Genomic DNA, 21,952 nt, shown 5'->3' with positions numbered 1-21,952 from the left:
AGACCTGGGTGGAGTTCTGGGCTCTTGGATTCACCTTGGCCCAGCCTCGATGGTAGCAGACATTTGGGGAATAAGCCTTTTCTGTTTTGTATGTGTCTCTCACTGTAATTCTGCCTTTCAATTAAATAAATTTGGAACCCTGCATAGTGAGTTAAGGTGATGCCGCATCGCATATGGGAAACAGTTCATGGCTGCTTCACTTCCCATCCAACTCCCTGCTTGTGGCCTGAGAAAAGCAGCAGAAGATGGCCCAGGTGTTTGGGCCCCTGCCACTCTGTGGGAGACCTGGATGAAGCTCTTGGCTTTGTCTTGCCCCAGTCCTGGCTGTTGGCGGTCATCTGGGGAGTGTACCAACAGGTGGAAGATCTCTATTTCTCCCCCTTCCTCTCTGTAACTCTTTGAAATAAATAAATATTTAAGTAAATTTTCAAAGAAAGAAGACAAATCTTGGATATAAGTCATCTATAAAATGATCTATGCAGAGTATGGCATTGTGGCACAGCAAGTTAAAACCCTGACCTGCATTGGCAGCATCCCATGTGAGAGCTGATTCGAGTCCTGGCTGCTCCACTTCGGATCCAGCTCCCTGCTGATGGGCCTGGGAAAGCAGTGGGAAGGATGGCACCTATCTGGAAGAAGCTCCAGGCTCCTGGCTTCAGATCAGCTCAGCTCTGGCCATTGTGGCACTTTGGGGAGTGAACCAACAGATGGAAGACACCCCCCCCCCTTCTGTCTCTGTCTCTGTAACTCTTTAAAGTAAAAAAACTTTTAAAAAAAATTCTACAGTTAACACATTAATAGCTACATTTTTCCAAGAATTGTTTAGGGAAGGAGCTATTCTCAGGGTTATATGAGAAATTTGAGGTTTTTGTCAGAAATGGAATTAAGAAGCCTCAATATTATGAAGCATGATTTAGAATGAAATGGCCATGGTAACCTGTTATGATTGCCTTCATCAAAAGAGAAGGGTTGAGGCTGGTGTTCGGGTATAACAGGTAAAGCCTCCACCTACAGTGCCAGTATCCCATATGGGCACACTGATTTGAGTTCCAGCTGTTCTGCTTCCAGTCTAGCTCCCTGCTAGTGGCCTAGGAGAAGCAGCAGAGGGTGGCCCAAATGCTTAGGCCCCTGCTGCCCACCTAGGAGACCCAGATGAGGCTTGGGGCTCCTGGTTTGGGCCTGGACCATCCCTGGCTATTGCAGCCATCTAGGGAATGAACCAGCAGATGGAAGACCTCTCCTTCGCTCTGTAACTCTGATTTTCAAAACAAATAGATTAGTAAATAGAAGGGTTATATAAAGCTGGAAAAAGGGACAATGAAAGAATTTATGAAAGTTACTCATAGTTAACTACTTAATGTTTCTTAAAAGTTACTTGTCAGCCATCTGAAATAGCTGATTGGAATTTCTTTAGGAAATGTAGAAATTAACTTTTCCTTTTTCTCTTACAGCATGTCTTGCAAAAATTTATTGTCAGAAAAAATACCAGTTATCGGTTTAGGGTTTATATGTTGTCTTTTATCTTTACATGCACATAATAGTGGGCTGTAACAGAGGGTTTGTTGGGAGTAACTTTTTTTTTTTTTAATGCCCTTTCCTGAAAATAAAACACAGCTCATGGGCCCACGTGGTGGTTCAGTATGTTGCTGCCACTTAAAACTCCACGTCCTTTGTCTGCTGATTCTGATTGTTTTGAGTACCCACTACTCCACACTTTGGTTTCAACTTTGTACTAATACACCCTGGAAGGCAGCAGATGATGGCTCAGTACTTCAGTTCCTACCATTCATGTAGGAGACCTGGATGAAGTTCCTAGCTCCTGACTGCAGCCTGGCCTAGCCCTGATTGTTGTGGCCATTTTGGGAATGATTGGTAGTTAGATCTCTCTCCCTCTCTGTAAATGTTTGTTTGTCATTCTGCCTTTTGAATAAGTAAATATTTTTACACAAATAGAACACATAATTCAGATTCCATTTACTGATGAGGAATGGTTTGGTGGTTATCCAGTGAGGCAGCTTCTGAGGTTTGGGGATTCACCCTCCCATGTGTTTTAATCTGTATTATGCAGTGATGTTAAAATTAGAGAGTTAATCACCAGCCACCTCCAGTATTTAACTGCTTTTTGGGTTTATTTGATAAGTGACCTTTGTTCTGTTATTTGCACATTTTATATCAGTTTCCCAAGGGCTTGGAGGATGTACTACCAAATCTCCATTTGGACATATTGTTAGAGAAAAGAATCTTTTATGGGTAAGATTGACCCAAAGGCAGAAAAGTGGATCAGTCCCTTCTCTTTTATGAGCTGTAAGGAAGCAGATTGAAGGAGGACTGGACCTGCTTTATGTTTCAGTCCCCAGTGCTGTCAACAGTTGGGTAGCAACAGATATATTGCCACACTTACAGTTGGAGAAGCCTGGGTCACTTGGTGAGAGTCAGCTCTTTCAAAGACTGAATGATCAGGGAGAACTGTTTGATTTTTTAACTGTTCCAACATTCTTTAAAAAAAAAAAAAAAACTCAAAAATAGTGTTATCTTTATGTGTTCTTAAAAATCTTGGCCTGACTCTCCATTCACAGTTAATTTTCTTATCCACATTTATCTGCTTCATCCATCAAAATAGATTGAAGCATTTCAAACCATCTACTACTTGAAATCTGTATTATTAACTGACTGGATTGGGTCAATTGATGTTGTGTACTTTTGATTCCATTTAACATTTTTAGTGTTAAAATTGCATTTTATGCTGTCTAATTTGTCTGATCATGAGGCAGTATATCAGTCATGATTCTTTGTAGTCTTTTTTAAAAAAATCATTATTAGCCCTGGGTGTTTAGCAGTCACACTGACTTTCTTCTGTCCCAACATAAAATTCTTGTTTTATCTTTTCAATGGATTTTTTATGTTTAGGTAAATACAGTACTGTAAAATCATTTAGAGTACACCGTTCTCTGTGTACCATGCTCTCGAATCTGTTCGTTTACTATATATTTATTTATTTTATTTTATTTGAGAGGCAGAGAACTCCCATCTGGTTATTCACTCCCCAAATGCCAACAGGCAAAGCTAGAGGTGGCAGGATCCCAGTGGCAAAAGTCTCCTAGGGTCTGTGTTAGCAGGAAACTGGAATCAGAAGCCAGAACCAGCCATTGAATCCAGGCACTACAGTATAAAATATGAGTAACTCCATGGCTCCCCCTATTTTTCCTTTTTAACTCTTTGGTAGTTTGTGTGTCTTTCTCTTCCCAAATTCCACTTGTTTACTGTTAGCAAATCACTCACTACTTTTCTTTACAAATTCTCAAATCTTTATCATGAAACTGTACCCTGATTCAGGTTGTTTCTTTTTATTTTTTTTTAGGGCATTTGTAGGTTTACAGCAGAGTTGAATAGAGGGTTCAGAGATTTTTTATGTACTTCTGTACCTACCTATATTGGCCTTCCCCATAGCTTACGTTTTCATTCATATCTAGCATTGTTGATATTACCTCATAATTACAGTTTAAGATAATTGCATCCCCCCCTCCCCCCGATTAACAGTTAAAATAATTTAAAATAAGGAACAGTATTCTCTGGCAAAAGAAGGCATTTAAGAATTAGCTATATCCAGTCAAATATAAACAACAAATTGGTCTCTTTTATCATATTTGAAGAGGTAAAACTACTGGTAAAACTGCCATTTGTTTGTGGCCTAGGAAAAAAACCTTGAATTGTCAAAGAGTTCAGTTAAAACAAGGATATTTCTGATAATAAATAAAAAGTATCTTAGGCTGCCAGAAAATTTTGTTTAATGGGTAATAACAGAATGGAGATGCTTATCAGTGAGTTGGTCAGACTATTTTTCTCTTTGAAAAGAAAAAAAAATAGAAGTTAAAGTAGTTTGCCACTTTATGGAAAATTGATGAACTACAGTATGTAATAAATACAGGACAATTTGGAGAGCCTACCCTATGCCTGTTTTGTAAATATCCCTTAAAATCCTTGTTCAGAGAAAGAAAAAAATATTCAGTAGCATTTCTGGTAAGTTTAAAGAATTCTCTGGTTACCAGATGTTGTCATTTTTGTGACAGGATTCCTCATGTCCGTAACATGTTGGCCGAGGCTCTGCAGCTCACCCCCACTCTCAGAGTGGTCAGTCTCCATTAATTGGACCCCGTGATTTCCACTTTCTGCTGTGTTGGACGACATGAGCATTGCAATCCCTCTGGGAGTCACCACACCAGATACATCCTACTCAGATATGGCTGCTGGGTCAGAGTAAGTGCTGCTTCCTAGGGTGACAGGTACATTACCAGTTGGTGTGGAGACAGTTTGCCTGTGGGGAGCTAGCTAATGAGATGTTTAATATATTCTTAACCAAGGCCTGTCCCACTGTAAATGGCATTAGCTCCTTCCATTTTCTCCCCATAGAAGCTGGAGGAAAAAAGGAATTAGATGGGGAAGGAAAGGAGCTTTTAGGGAAAGGTTTCTGGGTAAATAATTAAAAGAATGAAAATTACATGATGATTACATTTTCATTTGTTTTGATGGGTGGGGGAGATTGAAATAAAGTAGGTATCATTGCCTGCTTTTGTAGAGTTAATGATTATTCTGGTAGAGGGAGATAAGGAAGTGTTCTTTCCAACTGATTTTCCTTGAAGGCCTCTTCCTATGTACTTCCATTGTTCTAGAATAAATGGGCTGCAATGTGGGCAGGTTGCCTAAACCTTCTGACATTTGGGGTAGAAATTTGGAGAGCAGTATCCTCTGGTTTTTTATGACACTCATTAGCTAGAAAGAGGACCTTCAAAATCAGTGGTACCAAACTTTTTTTTCAGCTAAGAGCAGCTTTAGGAATTCAGAGTTTGTCGAAAAGCCCAATCCCTAAAATAGACTCTCAGTTCTTGAAGAATTTAAATGACAATGACAATGAAGGTAGGCCTTCATTATACAACTTTATATATTATTCACAGTTTTGAAATTTTTAGCTTTTTGTACCCCTTCTCTTTTAAGTTGTCCGAGATCCCCCTGCTCACAGATTCCCCCTCTTGTCCTTTTACCTCCCTTGTACCCAATCTTCCTTGCTTACAGAAAGGAAGTGGAAGCCCCCTACCTTTCAAGACGAAGTGGCACTACACCAGGATGTGAAAGTCCAGCGAAAGAGACCCAAGGGGCCTAGGGGGCAGCACACCCCCAGAAGCCAAGTCTATTCCAGGCAGTACCAGGGATTAGGGTCTGGGCTGGAAAAATCCTGGTGTTTTGAATATGTTCAGGTCCAGTTCAGACTCTTGATCCCACAGCCACTTCTTGAGTGAGGTGGGTGTTGCTCTAATTCCCCTGTTTCTCTTGCCAGTTTCATGGTCCCTGGGGATTCTTCCCCATTTAGCAAAGCAAAGCAACTGTATTAGAATTCTGGGTGGAATGGCAGCCCTGATTAATAGTGATTTTCTTCTTTAACATAGAATATTATTAAAGGGCATGCGTGTTTGTTTTGTGTAATTTACTGTTTTAAATTTCTTAAAGAGGAAATAAAATATAGCTACCCTGATAAAGTAGTAGATCATATTCTGGGTAGCCTAGAATTGAAAGCAGCGTTCAAGCTTATTCCTATATAAAAAAGAAGTGGGTGGGGTTGGGGAATGTGTTTCTTGTAGAGGTTTGTTGGGGGGTTTTTTTTTTGGGTTGTTTTGGTTTTTTGTTTTTGCATGCCACACAGATTTAGTTATGCGGATGGCTGGAACTTCGAATTTTAAAATTGTTTCATAGCTGTTTCTTCAAATAACTTAAATTTTTTGTATTAGTCGATAAGATAGCCCAGTTGTGTAGTGGTTTTTATAAGATGATCAGCTACTAACCTGCTTCTGTATGGGTTGACTAACAAACTATATAGACAACATTAACATTTGTGAGAAATGGTCAGCAAAGAGATTAACCAGTGAGCTGGAATTAGTGGATAAGAAAAAGACTCAAGGCAGTTATTTTTATAACTAGTATACCCCCCAGAATGGATGAGATAACTACACATAAATACTTTTAGGGAATTTAGGTATGATTGTAGAAACAAACATACACATCTCACTGCAGTGGCCCAATTAATAGCAGCTTATCCTAGGATTTCCCGCAACATTGTTATCCTTAATCTACAGATAGATTCCTGAGACTGTGGTCCCAACACATTACACAGTTGTTAGTGTTATTGCAAAGGGAGAGGATGTCAATAATTAGATTAAGTACCATTCTGTTAAATTATTAATGATGAAGCATGTGTGATTTCACTGTTGTAAGGCACTCAAAGGTTAAACCTGGTATTAAAAGCAGCAGACTCAACTAAGTCAGAGACCTAGACCTTACCTCATTTTAAATGGCAACAATATGCAGTGTGCATTTTATTTCACATGTTTGTAGATATAACAGAAGAAACAAAGAATATTATGCCCTTCCAACTTTTTTACAAAGGTGGCATCACAGCAGATTGGAGTCTGTTGTGATTCTGGCTTTTGTGGGTGTGCCCGACCTCTCTTAAGAGTTGAATCAGAAGAAAGGCTGCAATTATATTTGCATAAAATGTTTGGCTAATAAAGAGATGCAATCCTGATATCCCAAATTTTTAATCCATCCGTATTTCAAAACATAGGTAAGAATTCATGTTTGTCAAGGAATATTCTGAGAAATCCTGTAGCCACCTGAAAGCATCTGGTGATTTTAGATTTGGCATGCATAGCAGTCTATTAAATGCTGTGCTTGAGGTAGAAAGTATTGTGCAGTGGGATGGCCTGTTAACCTCCACACTATACATTTTATTTTTATTCCCTAGACTTGCACATGAAGTGCATATGTTCATATTTACCCAGTTTGGAGATGGGTAAGATATAACCAACATAGCTCCATCTCCATGGCCATCTTTTATTTCATACAACTTTTTTTTCTGTCCCCACTCCCCAAAAAATTCCATTCCTAATAAACACTGTCATGTTTCACCCTATGTGTTCAGTGGTACAAAATCTCCTATGTAAAATATATACAGCTCTTTGGAATGTACTTATTTATCTAGTAATGTACCTAGTAAATTCAGTATGTCATAGAAATTCATTACGTTGTTTTAACTGTCCATCGTAGAAACTAAATTCTATCTTCATTTTATTAATGCTTGTATGCCTTCGGTTCATTTAGGAAACTCCACCTGTTTCCTAATATTCAGAGTTGATTGCCTCTCAGTGGGCCATGTTCAGACCATCTTTTTGTCAAGAATACTGATCTGCATTCTTGATGCCCTTCCCTGCCCCCTCGCCCAGTTCCCATCCTGCAGACACTGTTAAGTAATAAAATGCATGCACTTCACTAACAGAGAATACTTTCCTGTGTCTAAAGTTCTTCTTCACCTAGAAATTACCTTTGCTGTTATTAATATGATCCCTCCTCACAGTTTTGGAGCATATAACTGGGTGAGTTGGATACATATCACTTCTCAGCTGACATTGTGCCATGTGAACTGCACTCTTCCTGCTAAGTACTATATAATTTCTGTATCTTCAAGCAGGAAAAATGTTTTATTATTTGACTCATAAAAGACTCATCAGTCTCTTAAGTTTGAGTTATACTAGTCCTTGGAGTTTCTAATTTATGAATCTGTTGTGATTAATATAAAATATAGATAATTGATTATTTAGTTCTACCAAATCATACAAATCTGTTCCCTAATTGTCTCCTTCAAAATTTCCCCCAAACCTAGCCAGGAAACAATCCTTCTTTCTCAAAAATGTGAATTTATCCTTGCCACCTGTCTTTTTATTATTAAGTAAAAACTTACATCACATTTCTAAACTGGAATGTACTTACAATACTTCTATAATACATTGCACTTGAATATTTAATTTTTCATCCAAGGAGGATATAAAAAGATACTCACTATGCCTGGTTAATGAGGTCTCAGTTTGCTTTAAATTAGGTAGAATGTTAGCCTGGTTTCCATGTGGGGCATAGTGGAGAGGGCATTGGCTTTGGAATCAGGCAGGTGTTTCAAATCCTGGCTTTGTCGGTGTGTTCCTTGGGGAAGTCACATAATCTCACTACCTTAGCTTCCCTCTCTGTCAAAATGTGCTACTTACCATATTGAGTGGTTGCAAAAGTTAATTAAATTTATATAGATTTGTGAAGCACCTCCCAGATAGGGTGATTCAGAATGGTTGCCACTACTATTATTTGTTAATAGACTAATGTAACAGTTTGGTTTTGTTATTTTAAATATCTGTGGTATTATCATGCAGCTGTTAAATAATTGTGTCCTTGATATGCTTGCATGTCTCTGGTGGATGAGAAATTACTGCTCTGATATCTGAAAGGTGTCTGGGGGTTCGTCAAGATGAGAGGTGTGATAAATATAAGATGCCGTTGTTTTTACCTGTACTTTCTTCAGGGTATCCTGTCTTGGTAGTGAATGGAAGAGGGCCTGGTCCCTGGGGCAGTGCAGAAGGCACTTTCATCATCTCACTCACTGCAAATGTCATGTGAGGTTTCATGGAAGTATTAAGAGATCCAATTAAGAAGAATAGTTCTGAGTCTAAACCAGCCCAGAGTGGCTTCTCTAGGGGAAACTCCCTGCTCAGCTGGTACGTTTATGTTCGTCATTAGGGACACCTTGTGTCTCAGGTGCCTGCCTTGAGATAGCTGCCTATACTGGCTTCATGTTACACACAAATCCACACTCAGTAACACTCCTACTGTTATTTATAGGCTTAGTTATGTTAATCAGATTGTTTCACTGAGTTCTTTCTGTAATTTCAGTAGCTAGTGGTTTTGGAAAGCAGAGGGATTAGACTGGGAAGTGAGGTGCCAGTTTAAGGGAAGATTAGGTGTTATGCTATCATGCATTGCTTTTCGCCTTTGTGCAGCCCTGAATCTGTGGAGGCTAGTCCAGCAGTTAATGAGAAGAGCGTGTATTCCACTCATAATTATGGGACCACTCAGAGGCATGGGTGTCGAGGACTGCCTTATGCTGTGAGTATGCATTTGTTTCTCTCCAGAGCAGTGATCTTCCTGGAGTGTAATCCATTCTTATACATTGTGACTTTCTTGAAATGTTTATATGCAGCATGATGAAGTTGCCCCTTTTGCACTTCCCTGCCTCCAGCGGACGTCTAGCCCTGCATCATTGTTCTTGTTTTTATGTCCCAGTTGACCTTGGCATTTTGTTTTATCACTTTCCTGGTTGAAGCCAAAAAACGAAGGGTACTACTTTCTTCTTTCTTTCCATATGTACCATACTTTAGGGGAGAGAGGGGCCAGTGTTTGGACACTGTTGATTTAAAAAATCTTATTTTCAGGATCATAATTACGGAGCCCCTCCTCCTCCGACACCTCCTGCTTCTCCCCCTGTCCAGACGATCATCCCTCGTTCTGACCTGAATGGCCTGCCGTCGCCCGTAGAGGAACGCTGTGGAGACAGCCCGAACTCTGAAGGAGAGACTGTTCCTACCTGGTGTCCTTGTGGTCTTTCTCAGGATGGCTTCCTTCTCAGCTGTGACAAGTGCAGGTAAGATCCTGTTCCATCTAAATCCAAGCCTGGGTTGCTGGGATTAGGGTTTCTCATTAGTGGGGAAAAGCTCAAAGTATTCTTTCTTGTGTTTGTTAATGTAGATGATTCCTTAGTGCTCCTTGGCTCGAATTCTCTGCACTAGGTGAGAATTGCTGACAACAAGGAATGAGAGATTGATGTTAAAGCTATTGAATTTGATATGAAATTTAATATCCTGGAAACATTTGGTAGGTGGGAGGGAGGGGTAGTGTATGCAGAGACACTTCTCCCATGTGTGCTATGATGTGCTGCCTTTTGTTGGAAGGACTACTTTAAGTTTATTTTCCCTCTTTAGGGGAATGAGCAGGGGGAAGGTTATTAGACTTCATCGGCGGAAGCAGGACAACATATCAGGTGAGTGGAGGACAAGTTGGGCCCACATTCGGATGTGTAAATATTCTCTGACTATCCTGTCCTTCTCAAGAACCCCCTTGAAGTTTCCATGGTTCCAGTTCTTTTCACAGAACCAAAGAGAAGTCCATTGAAGACCACTAGGTAGTTCTCTCCTTGGGAGTTAAACATGTCTGGAAACACATTATAGGCTTGTAGCAATTGAAATATTTCTTGGAAGCACACAAACAAAAGGGATCCATTAAATAATACTGTCTCAGATTGCTAGAGTTTGAGGCCCTGGAGCTTGGGGATTAAAGATAAGGGAAAAAATAGATAGGGTGTGCAGTAGGATTTATATGCTTGATGCCAATGATAAGAGATAAACACATAAGATATGTGTTTATCCTAACAGGTGATAGAATTAATATAAGTACTGCCCTTCCAGATGTTGGGTACATCCAAAGGAAAAAGCTGCTTTTAGTGCGTTTTTGAGGCTTTTAGTACTTAAACTACAAAACCACCCTTTTTCAGGTGGGGATAGCAGTGCAACAGAAAGCTGGGATGAGGAGCTTTCTCCTTCCACTGTGTTGTATACAGCAACACAGCACACACCTACAAGTATCACCTTAACTGTTAGAAGAACCAAACCCAAGAAGCGGAAAAAGAGTCCAGAAAAGGGCCGTGCAGCACCAAAGACGAAGAAAATCAAGGTATGGAGGGTGAAAAAATATCTTAAATGGAGCTCAAATTTTGGAGCAAGAATACACCAAGGTTTTTGTAAGAAGGTTGATGCAGATGTTTGAGGGGCCACTTTTGCTCTACTTGTAAAAACAAGGTATATGTACATAGCAACCAGCCTTTCTTCAGCCACATCATACCATCAGCAGGGACTCTAAGCTTCTTCTATTCCAGCCCCCATCCCAGGTATGAAATTCCACCCATACCTGGCACAGGCTCATAGGTGTTGCAGCGTCAAGTCTAGGCTTCCACTATCCTTATAATATCTGCCCACCTCTCAGCCCCAAAGCACAGTCTGAAGTTCTTCTCATGGTTACATGCCCACCTCATATTGTTGGATTGTTTGTGCTTGTTTAAAAAAAAAATCAAGAACAATATCTTGAATGGTCTAGTCTTCCTCATTGTCATGGTTACTACTTCCTGTATTCTGAACTGCAAAGTCTCTGGGAGAAAGCTCTTCTGTTGTGTGTTCTTTCTTCCCCATCATAGCAACTTTGTTGCTCCTAGGTGACTTGCCCACCCCTTGTTAAGGGGATTGGTCTTTGTTTCCTTCTTAATTCACAACTGTTAAATCTGCAGCTTAAAGTTTTTATGAACTTTTTCTCTTACTGTCCGGGGTGCATGTAGGATTTAAGTGATGCATGTGCTTCCCTGTTAATAGAATGTATTTGACTTAGCCTCAGAGTTCATTGTCCTTGTATTCTTGATAATTGGGGAATCCCATTGTATTTGTTACCTAGAGAAAAGGGGACAAAGTAGAACACTAGTTCGAGCCTTAGTTTTAGTCTCAGGTATAACTGTCATTCTTGGTACCAAGTTTTGTTTTGTTCTACTTGTTTTCCTCTTTGGGATAGGCATTTCGAGAGGGATCCCGGAAGTCCTTGCGGATGAAGGTAAGGGGTACTCTTCCCTGATGCTGTGTTTTACTTCACTGTGGTCTTGCATTTTGGTCGGCTTCTTTCCTGACAATGATGGTCTGGGAATCTTGGAGTCTGCTTTTCATTAGTTTGTAATTGTGGCCACTCAGTTTTTATAGAGCTTTTCTGCAAAGTTAGATTTTCTCAGCCATTTTCTGAAATATTTTCACTTTCTTTAAATCAGCCTTTGTTTATTGAGTTTTGTTGTTGTTGTTGTTGTTAACCGCTTTTCTGGGGGTAAGTGACTTTTTGCCAAACACTGTGAGGGTGACCGTGTTCTGTCACTGTGAGTGGGCTCAACCGCAGGAGTGAGGGATTCCTGGTGATGATGCAGGCAAGAAGTCTTGTGCACCCACCCCAGCCCATGTCAGCTTTAATCACCAGTTGAAAGGGTAAATCTCATTAGCAGGAACATTGTGTTATTGATAGGAATTACTCTTCGTGGAATTACTTACTGTTTTCTCTTGGCATGTCTATTTGGTAGAGAAGACTCAGGTGATGTTATTGTGGCTTTGTTTTCCAATAAGAGTTTATGAGGTATGATTTTTTAAAAAGGTTGAAGAATAGAGAAATTAGGTGTGATGGTTTAAACGCAATTTTAGGTAATGGTTGATAACAGTTTGTTGAAATCACATTGGATTATACTGTCTAGTATCTTCCTTTACCTGTGTATACATAAGAGGATAGCATACTCCCAAATCACTACTTATGTTTCAGAACATTTAATTAAAACTAAACTCTGGTTTCATTCTATAAGTATTCATATCTGTAAAGGTGTAATTGGTGTAAGACCAAGTTCTTTCCTGTTGGCAGTTAAAGATACAAACATCAGAATATAAAGTGAGCATAAGCTCTATTAGGATTATATTTGTGTGAAACACCAATATGAATGATGTTATCAAGGATTACAGGTAGCATTTTGTCTAAAGTTGGGTGCCCTTACCTTGGGTCTGCCTATTAAAGAGATGAGAGAGGTCTCAGAACCCTTGAGGCATGAGAGGCCTGCCAAGTGATTATTTCATAATTCTAAGTTGAGTTACAAATTTTGTGCTCAGAATTACTAGTGAGAACTCCACCAAAGATCTAAGCTTGAGCCACAAGAATTATCATTTGGGTTTACAGTCAAGAGCTTTTCTTATTAGAGACTCTAAACCAGTGTTTCTCAACCTTCAACATTTTGGAACAAGTAATTCTTAATGATGGAGGCTGTTGTTTGCATTGTAAGATGTTTAGCAGCCTCCCTAATGTTTACCCACTAGGTGCCAGGAAAACACAGAAAGACACACCTATTTATAATCATCAGAGTGCATTCAGACGTCACCAAAAGTCTTCTGAGAGCAAAATTTGCCTAGATGATCCACTGCCCAAAATCTACTGAGAAGTGAAGACCTGAAGGATGAGAGAGCGAGCAAGCACAGATTAGTGAACCATGGCTGTTATGGTGGCAAAGGCTTCCAAAAGACGTAACTTAAACCAGTCATAAGTTCAGCAGTCACCATTGAATGCTCAAAGCTTGGCACATTGTGGGCACCCCAAGTCCCCAGTCTTAAGCGCCTTTGAGTCTCAGGTTTTGCACTCTTTATTTATCTGCTCCTGACAAGGTCAAGCAGGTGGAAATGCAGTTGTATGTTGGCCTTGGGTGTTTCTTAGATCAGCATTCATTCTTTTGAACTCTAGTGAAAAACGTAGAAAACTATGGTGTTAATTTTTTTTCTTCCTTGTTCGTAGGGAAAGGATGGTAGGCAGCAGTTAATCAATAGTGGTGATCAAAAAAAGTGGTGAAAGTAGTTATTACAGTAGACTTTAGTGTATTCTGCACTAGTCATGGAAAATGTATTGAGTTTTATTTGCTTGTTATTGGAAATGTAGTGTGGACATGGAGTTTTCAAGTAACTACAATGTCTTGTTTCAAGTACTGTAGTGTCTTTTCCTTCTAATCTTCAGTAGCTTGACATCATCATTAGCTGTGGTTGGCTGGTTGTTTTCTGATGACACTGAGGTTTGGAACATCATAGAGGAGGACGTGTGACAGGCATAAGCTTTGTCTCTAGTTAATGCGTACCTGAAACTATTGAGGATGCTGATGGTAAGACAGAATAATCTTCTCTCAGTACTGTCATCATGGGGGCAGTGGTTTTCCTAGAGGACTATAGCAGAATACCTCTTGGAAGTTTTCTGTTCTTCCTGCCCACTCCCCTCTCCATACTTCACCTTTTCAGATTGTTGAAAATGGCTATAAATTAGTCACAAGAAGAGATACTGTAGGTGGTAAGATTATAATTGATTGTGGTTACATGTTTATTTAAAGTGAACATGTATTCATTGTATAATGAAAGTAGTAAATGACACAGAAGCAAAATTATTCTCCTGGAAAACAGTATAACAAACCAGGTTGGGCTGCCACACAAATGGACATGTTCAATAAGTGTTGAAAATTTTAACTGTGATAATTTGACGTATTTTTGTTCATTTTTAATCCAAAATTTCTGATGAACTTGCCAGTCTTTTGATAAGAACACAGTTGATTTTATGACTTAAAAGTGGTCACAAAATCAAAGTGGTGGGATTGAACCGTGATCCAGATTAATTTTTCACTTTCTAAGTGGGGCAAGCTGATGCTTCTCACAGCTTGTTGGGACAAAGCCGTGGCAGAAGCCAGATCCCCTGACTCCCAGTCCATTACTCGTAAGCCACACCATCTGCCAAGTGAAAATTTTTCTCTGGACTTTACCCATGCCCACTCATATTTTTATGCTTGGGCTTTACTAACGTGTCTCACCTTTGTTCTCTACAGAATTCTCCCTCTGAAGCACAGAATTTAGATGAGAATACAACTGAGGGCTGGGAAAACCGGATAAGACTATGGACTGATCAGTATGAAGAAGCTTTTACTAATCAGTACAGTGCAGATGTACAGAACGCCCTTGAACAACATCTACATTCTAGCAAGGAGTTCGTGGGCAAACCTGCTATTTTAGACACTATTAATAAGACTGAACTGGCCTGTAATAATACAGTGATCGGTTCCCAAATGCAGGTAAGGACCAAAGGGTTAAAGGCTGTAAGTTGAGATTTTTAAGGACCCAAGAAGACATTAGTTGGGATTCCTGTTTCTTCTGAACACACAAAACCTTAGAGTAACAAATCAGCTAACTGTTGATCATCTTCATCCAGTGCAGGTTGTGTTAGCTGGAAATGATCTGGATATGTATTTTTAAGCTGTTTTTGTTAATCAGAAATGGATGAATTAGAATGGGAACTTTTATAAAATCTAGATAGGAATTATGTCAGATTTATGGAAAGTTAAACTTGTTCTTTTTTTTTTTTTTTTTTTTTTAATTTGAAAGTCGTAGTTATAGGTAGTCAGAGGCAGAGAGAGAAACAGGTCTTCAATCTACTGGTTCCCTCCCCAGATGGCTGCAGTGGCCAGAGCTGGGCCATTCTGAAGCCAGAAGCCAAGAGCTTCTTCCGGGTCTCCCACGTGGGTGCAGGGCCCAAGCATTTGGGCCATCTTCTACTGCTTTCCCAGGTCATAGCAGAGAGCTAGCTCAGAAGTGAAACATCTAAGTCTTACACTGGCACGCATATGGGATGCCAGAACTGCAGGCGGTGGCTTTATCCGCTGTAGCACAGCAGCGGCGCCTCTCATTCATTCTTACACTAGACATAGAACCACCGAAACTTAATTGTGTGTTTCACTTTGATCTTTTTTCTTGTTTTTTTGTTTTTTTTGTTTTTTTCTGGAGTGACAAGCTCCATAGATGGAACTTGTTTCCTGGAATACTTGAGCTTATATCAAATTCTAAAAATTTTCGGATCAACTTCAGTAATATATACAGATAAAATTTTAAGTGTTTGGTGTCATTGCCACTCTTAGGAAATGCTTTCAGTGTCTGCTGAGCTGCTCCTGCTGTTGTTTCAGTGTTAATACTCTGATTTTATTCAGTTACAGCTGGGAAGAGTCACTCGTGTTCAAAAGCACCGGAAGATACTGAGGGCTGCAAGAGATTTGGCTTTGGACACTCTCATAATAGAATATCGTGGGAAAGTCATGTTACGGCAGCAATTTGAGGTCAATGGGCATTTCTTCAAAAAGTAAGACCATCATTCGTTGAGCAGTGAGGGCTAAGTGGGTTCACATGACCAGTATTGCTATAAAAATCGGGCTGGTTGATAGGATACCCTTGGGGAAAAGATGGTAACTCAAATAAACTCAGAGTTGTCTGCTGTTAGTAGAGGAGTACACATCAATCTGCAGATTGTTTAATGTATAGAGTGGTGATGACTCCTGCCCAAGCTAAGCGGTCCTTGCTTTGTGCTTGTTCTTTAGTCAAGCAGACAAGCTTTTGATGCTGTCCGAATGTAGGCGTTGCGAGGGCTGCTGCTGCTGCTGTGAGCATGTGCTTCATATTGGAAAGCATGGGGTGGCCTTTTTATTTGTGTTGAGAATTACAGTAGTTTTAATTACATCCCTAGACCATACCCCTTTGTGCTCTTCTACTCAAAATTCAATGGTGTGGAGATGTGTGTGGATGCCCGTACTTTCGGTAACGATGCTCGGTTCATCAGGAGATCATGTACACCAAACGCAGAGGTAAGATATCTGTCACAACTTTCCTTTGAATGGAATCACCTAAGGATCAGCTTACTGAAGAAAGATTCTGAAAATTTCACCTAAACAAAGGTCTGTAGATAATAGCAAGAGATTAAAAAGAAAAGTAACGATGCTTTTTATACTGACAAGATGAGTGGAAGGGAATGATTTTGTTTAGAAAAGGCAGAAATGGGAAAAAGTGAAAATTGTTAAGGAGAAAGCACTAGGTTAAATAAGAAGTTGGGGGGCTATATTAAAGAAATTGCATGTGGTAGAAGATGTCATTAAGCCCAACAAAGCTACTACTTACTATTTAGTCTCAGTGTCTTAGGTTTCAGAAAATGGTGTTAGGACATTTCTAGAATTCGAAATTCATGCCACCACGTTAGGTGCAACAAGAAAATCCATAGAGCTTGACTTGCTTTCTGAGGAAACTGAATGCTGTGGTAGAGCTGGAATCAGCTGTAAAATGTAAAGCAGCGATTTTTTTTTTTACCCTGAATTTTAACATTTCTAAAGTATCATAATATTTCAGTTTCTTACTGTTTAATAAATTCAATTGAGATGATATTAAGTAACAGGCTACCTTAAATTTTTTTTGTTAAGATTTATTTTATTTGAAAGTCAGAGTTACACAGAGAGAGGAGCGGCACAGAGAGAGAGAGGTCTTCCATCCGCTGGTTCACTCCCTAGATGGCCGGAGCTGCGCCGATCCGGAGCCAGGAGCCAGGAGCTTCCTCCAGGTCTCCCACATGGGTGCAGGGGCCCAAGGAGTTGGGCCATCTTCTACTGCTTTCACAGGCCACAGCAGAGAGCTGGACAGGAAGTGGAGCAGCCAGGTCTCAAACCAGCACCCATATGGGATGCCGGTGCTGCAGGCCAGGGTGTTAACCCGCTGCACCTCAGCACCAGCCCCAGGCTACCTTAATTCGAAGGAGAAATTATTTGGGTAAATGGTGTTTTTCCTCCTACAGAAAGTGTAATCTTTAGGATAAATTCAACCATAAGCCTTCTTTGTACAGGTGCGACACATGATTGCAGATGGGATGATTCACCTGTGTATCTATGCTGTGTCTGCCATCACCAAGGATGCTGAGGTCACCATAGCATTTGATTATGAGTACAGTAACTGGTAAGATTTTGGAATTACATATTAAGCTGTTCAACTCTGCTCAGAGTCTGCTTTTGTTCCTTGCTGTTTCCTTCTTAGTTTATTTTTTTCGTATTTTTTTAAGATTTTTTTTTTTTTATTTGAATGCCAGAGTTAAACAGAAAGCAAAGGAGAGGCAAAGTTAGAGGTCTTCCATCCACTGGTTCACTCCCTAGATGGCCACAACAGCCAGAGCTGCACGCCAATCCAAAGCCAGGAGCCAGGAGCTTCTTCCGGGTCTCCCATGTGGGTGCAGGGGCCCATGGACTTGGGCCATCTTCTACTGCTTTCCTAGGCCACAGCAGAGAGCTGGATTGGAAGTGGAGCAGCCAGGACTAGAACCAGCGCCCATATGGGATGATGGCACTTCACACCAGGGCTCTAACCCGCTGAGCCACAGCACTGGCCCCTATTTTCATGAGTAATGTGTTTGTGTGTAAAGGAAAAGATGAGATTTTTCTTTTTTAAAGATTTATTCGTTTATTTGAAATTAGAGTTACACAGAGACAGGATAGGCAGAGAGAGAGAGGGGTATTCCATCCAATGGTTCACTCCCAATTGGCTACAGTGGCCAGAGTTGTGCCGGTCTGAATCCAGGAGCCAGGAGTTTCTTCAGTGTCTCCCATGCATTTTCGGGAGCCCAAGGATTTGGACCATTTTCCGCTGCTTTCCCAGGCCATAGCAGAGAGTTAGATGGAAGTGGAGCAGCCAGGTCTTGAACCGGCGCCCATATGGGATGCCGGCACTTCAGACCTAGGTGTTAATCTGCTGCGCTAGAGCACTGTCTCCAGGATGAGATTTTTCTTATAAATATACAGGTACAATGTGTGATAATGCTCACAAGCCCCCTAAAAAAAGATACTTTGTTTCATCCTTCCTTAGCCAGAATAGCCAAAAAGTTTCACAAAATTAAACACTGGTGTTGAGGTAGTATTTGTATGTTGCTAGGCACAGGGCATTTGTGTCCTGAACTGTAGAGCCTGAGAATGTAAGGATTCACTCCCAAAAAGAAAAAGTTTAAATAAAGGAAAAATTTAAAAATAAGCATTCACTCCCATTGTAAATACTTTGTCATTTATACCTTAGTAAAAGCAGTTGAGTGGGGATTAAAGGTTCACTCTCATGAACGCAAACCATACCATCCATCTGTATATGAAAATACAGAGAAACAGATGGTGAATCATAGGTGAATCTGTGTGATGAGTTTTGTAAAGTAGATGACTTTTCTTCCCTAATCCCGTTGGACAAACTAGAATCTGTCTGGCCCAAGTATGAGAACAGGTATGAATGAAAAGGGAATCAGTAGGTGCAATGAGGACTTGGCGATGCTGGGCAGAGAAGTGTGACCACTTCAAGAAGCAGAGCAGCCAGGATTTAAAGTGGCACTTGTACGGATGCCAGCGTCATAGGCAGTGGCAAGTATGACCCCTTAATACTGTCACCAATTCACTGCCTACTAAACAGCATAAAGCAGTTGGGAGAATTGCATTTTGTGGAGGCTTTCCTTCCTTTCCATTGACCATAAGTAGGAGTAGAGTTGGTGAGATACAGAGAAACACAGGATGTTGGGAGTCATCATAGGGCGTCTCTGATATCTTATTAATATCCTACTCAGAGACACTACCATAGCAAATTACTATGGGACTATTTCAAGAGAGGAGATACTATAACTGATCTTCAAACATACTGAGCCCAGTACTTCTGGTTATTTCTTTGGAACAGTAATTACAAAGTGGACTGTGCATGTCACAAAGGAAACCGGAACTGCCCTATACAGAAAAGAAATCCCAATGCTGCAGAACTGCCCCTGCCACCTCCTGCAAGCCTGCCTACCGTCGGAGCGGAGACCAGACGGAGAAAAGCACGACGGAAGGAGCTCGAGATGGAGCAGCAGAGTGAGGCTGCAGGGGAGGCGAGTGACCAGCACCCCCAAGAAGTTCCAGAAAAAATCACTGTGTCGAGTGACCACGAGGTACTTTCCTGCAGTCAGTCGACGATGCTGTTGTGTCAGTCCCCTACATAAAGAGGAGATCTCAGGTTGTACATGTTATTGTAGAAAAGCTGTAGTGACACATAGTGCCCTTTATATCACTGTGTGGATTTGCATTCATTCTTTCTGTTTTTACAATATCAAGAATAGCCTTTCAGCCACTTTCCTGGTTTCAGTTTAGAGAATAATAGTGGATTATCATTAGTGTTTACTGTGTGGCCTCAGATGAGTAACTCTTTTTTTTTTTTTTTTTTTAAGATTTATTTATTTACTTGAAAGTCAGCGTTACACAGTGAGGGTGGGGGGAGGTCCTCCATCTGCTGGCTCACTCCTTAGCTGGCCACAATGACCAGAGCTGCAGCTCAGGAGCTTCCTCCAGGCCTCCCACTCGGATGCGGGGGCCCAAGGACTTGGACCACATTACACCACCTTCCCAGGTCGAAGTAGAGATTTGGATTGGAAGTCGAGCAGCTGGGACTCAAACCAGTGCTCACAGGGGATGCTGGCACTGTGGGTGGTGGCTTTGCCTGTACGCCACAGCACTGGCCCCAATGAATAACGTTTTAAAACACTAGGAACTGGGGCCGGCGTGGCTCACTTGGTTAATCCTCCACCTGCAGCGCCAGCATCCCATATGGGCGCCAGGTTCTAGTCCCGGTTGCTCCTCTTCCAGTCCAGCTCTCTGCTGTGGCCCGGGAGTGCAGTGGAGGATGGCCCAAGTGCTTGGGCCCTGCACCCGCATGGGAGACCAGGAAGAAGCACCTGGCTCCTGGCTTCAGATCAGCACAGCGCACTGGCCGTAGTGGCCATTTGGGGAGTGAACCAACGGAAGGAAGATCTTTCTCTCTGTCTCTAACTCTACCTGTCAAATAAAAAAAAAATTTAAAAAAAAAAAAAAAAAAAAAAAACACTGGGAACTATTTCTAGAAAGCTAACCAGAATAAAACAGAGATTCTTTAATAGAGTTTATGAACACTAAATATTACCTCTCTTTTAAAGGAAATAGACAATCCAGAAGAAAAGCCAGAAGTAGAGAAAGAAGAGGTTGCAGATGACCAGGAGAGTGCAACTCACAGTAGGAGGGTGTGTACCACCTAACATCCCATAGCTTTTTCTGACTCTACTGTCTACAGCATGCACACTCCTTCTCTTCTCTGGAGTTTGTATCATTTTGTTTATTTGACATGAGATTAACTTGGGCCTTTTCCTTGAAATAGGTATCATTATACTTTAAAAATTTGTTTCTCTACACCAACACATACATATAGAGTAGCTGACAAGTGACTTATTAGTTAAATGTGATTTTTGAAGATTCCTTACTAACAACCTTTTCTCCAATACTTGGCTGGCAAAAAACAAGATAGATTGGGGCAGTTTTACTCTAACTTGGGAATTTCTTATGTTTATGTGAGTGTTGATTTTTTTAAAAAACCATTCTAGTTTTATGGATTAAAGTCTTTTATGCTGAAGCCAGTCATTTTTGTTTATATTACTGAGAAATTAAAGAGCCTAGTTGGTTATTTTTGAGCTCTGGAAATACAAGGAAAAGCTTATTTTATGACCCTTTTTGATTTATATAAAAATCGCTGATTTGTTTTGGAAGTTTAGGCTTGGCTTGGCTTGGCTTTGTTTTATAACTTCCCCATGTTTAAAATGAAATATTTTTAGTGTTTTTCTTAAGATTCTCCAAGATTTATGTGTCATCTTACTGGTGAATTTCTATTCGTTACATTAATCATGCTTCTGAAAACTCTGTCCCCTCCTCTTTGATAAGCTTCTTTCTCTACTAATGCTCTTTCTTTTTAGACCCGGGAGGACAGAAAGGTTGAAGCCATCATGCATGCTTTTGAAAACTTAGAGAAGCGAAAGAAACGGCGAGATCAGCCCTTTGAACAGAGCAGCTCTGATATAGAGGTCACGGCCACTGTCTTGGGGACTCCTTTGGGAGAAGAAACAAAAACTGAAGCCCCTGAAGTTGAAGCTAGCAACCCTGCTTCAAACATTGCTGTCCCAAGCATCTCACAGACTGTTGGTGTGAACACCCGGAGGTCTTCCCAAGCAGGGGTAAGAGTTGGAAGAAAAAACTCCAGGAGACTCCTGCCTTTGTTTTTTGCCTTTTTTTTAATCAGTATTTCCAGCTTTTCCCTGTACTACAAGTAAGACCATTTAACATTTTCACTGGCTGATGTGTGGAATTCAGGGAGATATAAAGTCAAAAGTTGAACAAATAGACAACCTTTAAACTAGGTTAGTATTTGGTATTGTTTCTGTTGCTGGTGAGTACTTAAAAGGGTTTGTTTGTTTGTTTTTAGATTTATTTATTTATTTGAAAGAGTTTTACAGAGAGAGCAGGAGAGGCGGAGAAGAAAAGAGGTCTTCCATCCACTGGTTCACTCTCCAGTTGGCTGCCTTGGCTGGAGCTGTGCCAATCCAAAGCCAGGAGCTTCTTCCTGGTCTCCCACGCGGGTACGAGGGCCCAAGGACTGCTTTCCCAGGCCATAGCAGAGAACTGGATTGGAAGTGGGGCAGCTGGCACTCGAAGCAGCGCCCATATGGGATGCCAGCTCTGCAGGTGGCGGCTTTACCCGCTGCACCACAGCACTGGCCCCAAGTACATGAAAGTTAATTTGGTTTCTTTTATGTATCTTCCTTATAGCCTATACTTATCCATAGAGTTCACAGG

General features: G+C 40.8%; 1 protein-coding gene across 50 annotated transcripts in view; it reads left to right on the top strand.

Annotated features, from left to right (window-relative positions):
• Positions 1-21,952, top strand: part of SETD5 (SET domain containing 5) — an 84,453-nt gene that overhangs the window by 32,673 nt on the left and 29,828 nt on the right. For 4 of the 50 annotated variants that reach the window (XM_008249968.5, XM_089306706.1, XM_089306713.1 and 1 more), the window contains 12 exons: positions 4,068-4,254; positions 8,865-8,970; positions 9,297-9,505; positions 9,843-9,901; positions 10,412-10,590; positions 14,330-14,572; positions 15,482-15,630; positions 16,012-16,129; positions 17,152-17,261; positions 19,002-19,251; positions 20,269-20,352; positions 21,076-21,333. In XM_008249968.5, the coding sequence (XP_008248190.3) occupies positions 4,184-4,254; positions 8,865-8,970; positions 9,297-9,505; positions 9,843-9,901; positions 10,412-10,590; positions 14,330-14,572; positions 15,482-15,630; positions 16,012-16,129; positions 17,152-17,261; positions 19,002-19,251; positions 20,269-20,352; positions 21,076-21,333 (1,836 nt within the window). In that variant the 5' untranslated portion in view covers positions 4,068-4,183. Of the gene's footprint in view, positions 1-4,067; positions 4,255-4,814; positions 4,912-5,067; positions 5,293-8,389; positions 8,583-8,864; positions 8,971-9,296; positions 9,506-9,609; positions 9,651-9,842; positions 9,902-10,411; positions 10,591-11,472; positions 11,512-14,329; positions 14,573-15,481; positions 15,631-16,011; positions 16,130-17,151; positions 17,262-19,001; positions 19,252-20,268; positions 20,353-21,075; positions 21,334-21,952 lie in introns of those variants that run through there. The other 46 variants (XM_089306730.1, XM_070051209.2, XM_089306731.1 and 43 more) reach the window with 25 other exon arrangements.

This window comes from Oryctolagus cuniculus, chromosome 10, assembly GCF_051225735.1.
Source record: "Oryctolagus cuniculus isolate XC-2025 breed Fujian yellow rabbit chromosome 10, ASM5122573v1, whole genome shotgun sequence".
NCBI classification, from domain to species: domain Eukaryota; kingdom Metazoa; phylum Chordata; class Mammalia; order Lagomorpha; family Leporidae; genus Oryctolagus; species Oryctolagus cuniculus.
The sequence above is the reverse complement of the archived record's forward strand: the minus strand, read 5'-3'. Positions and strand labels throughout refer to the sequence as shown.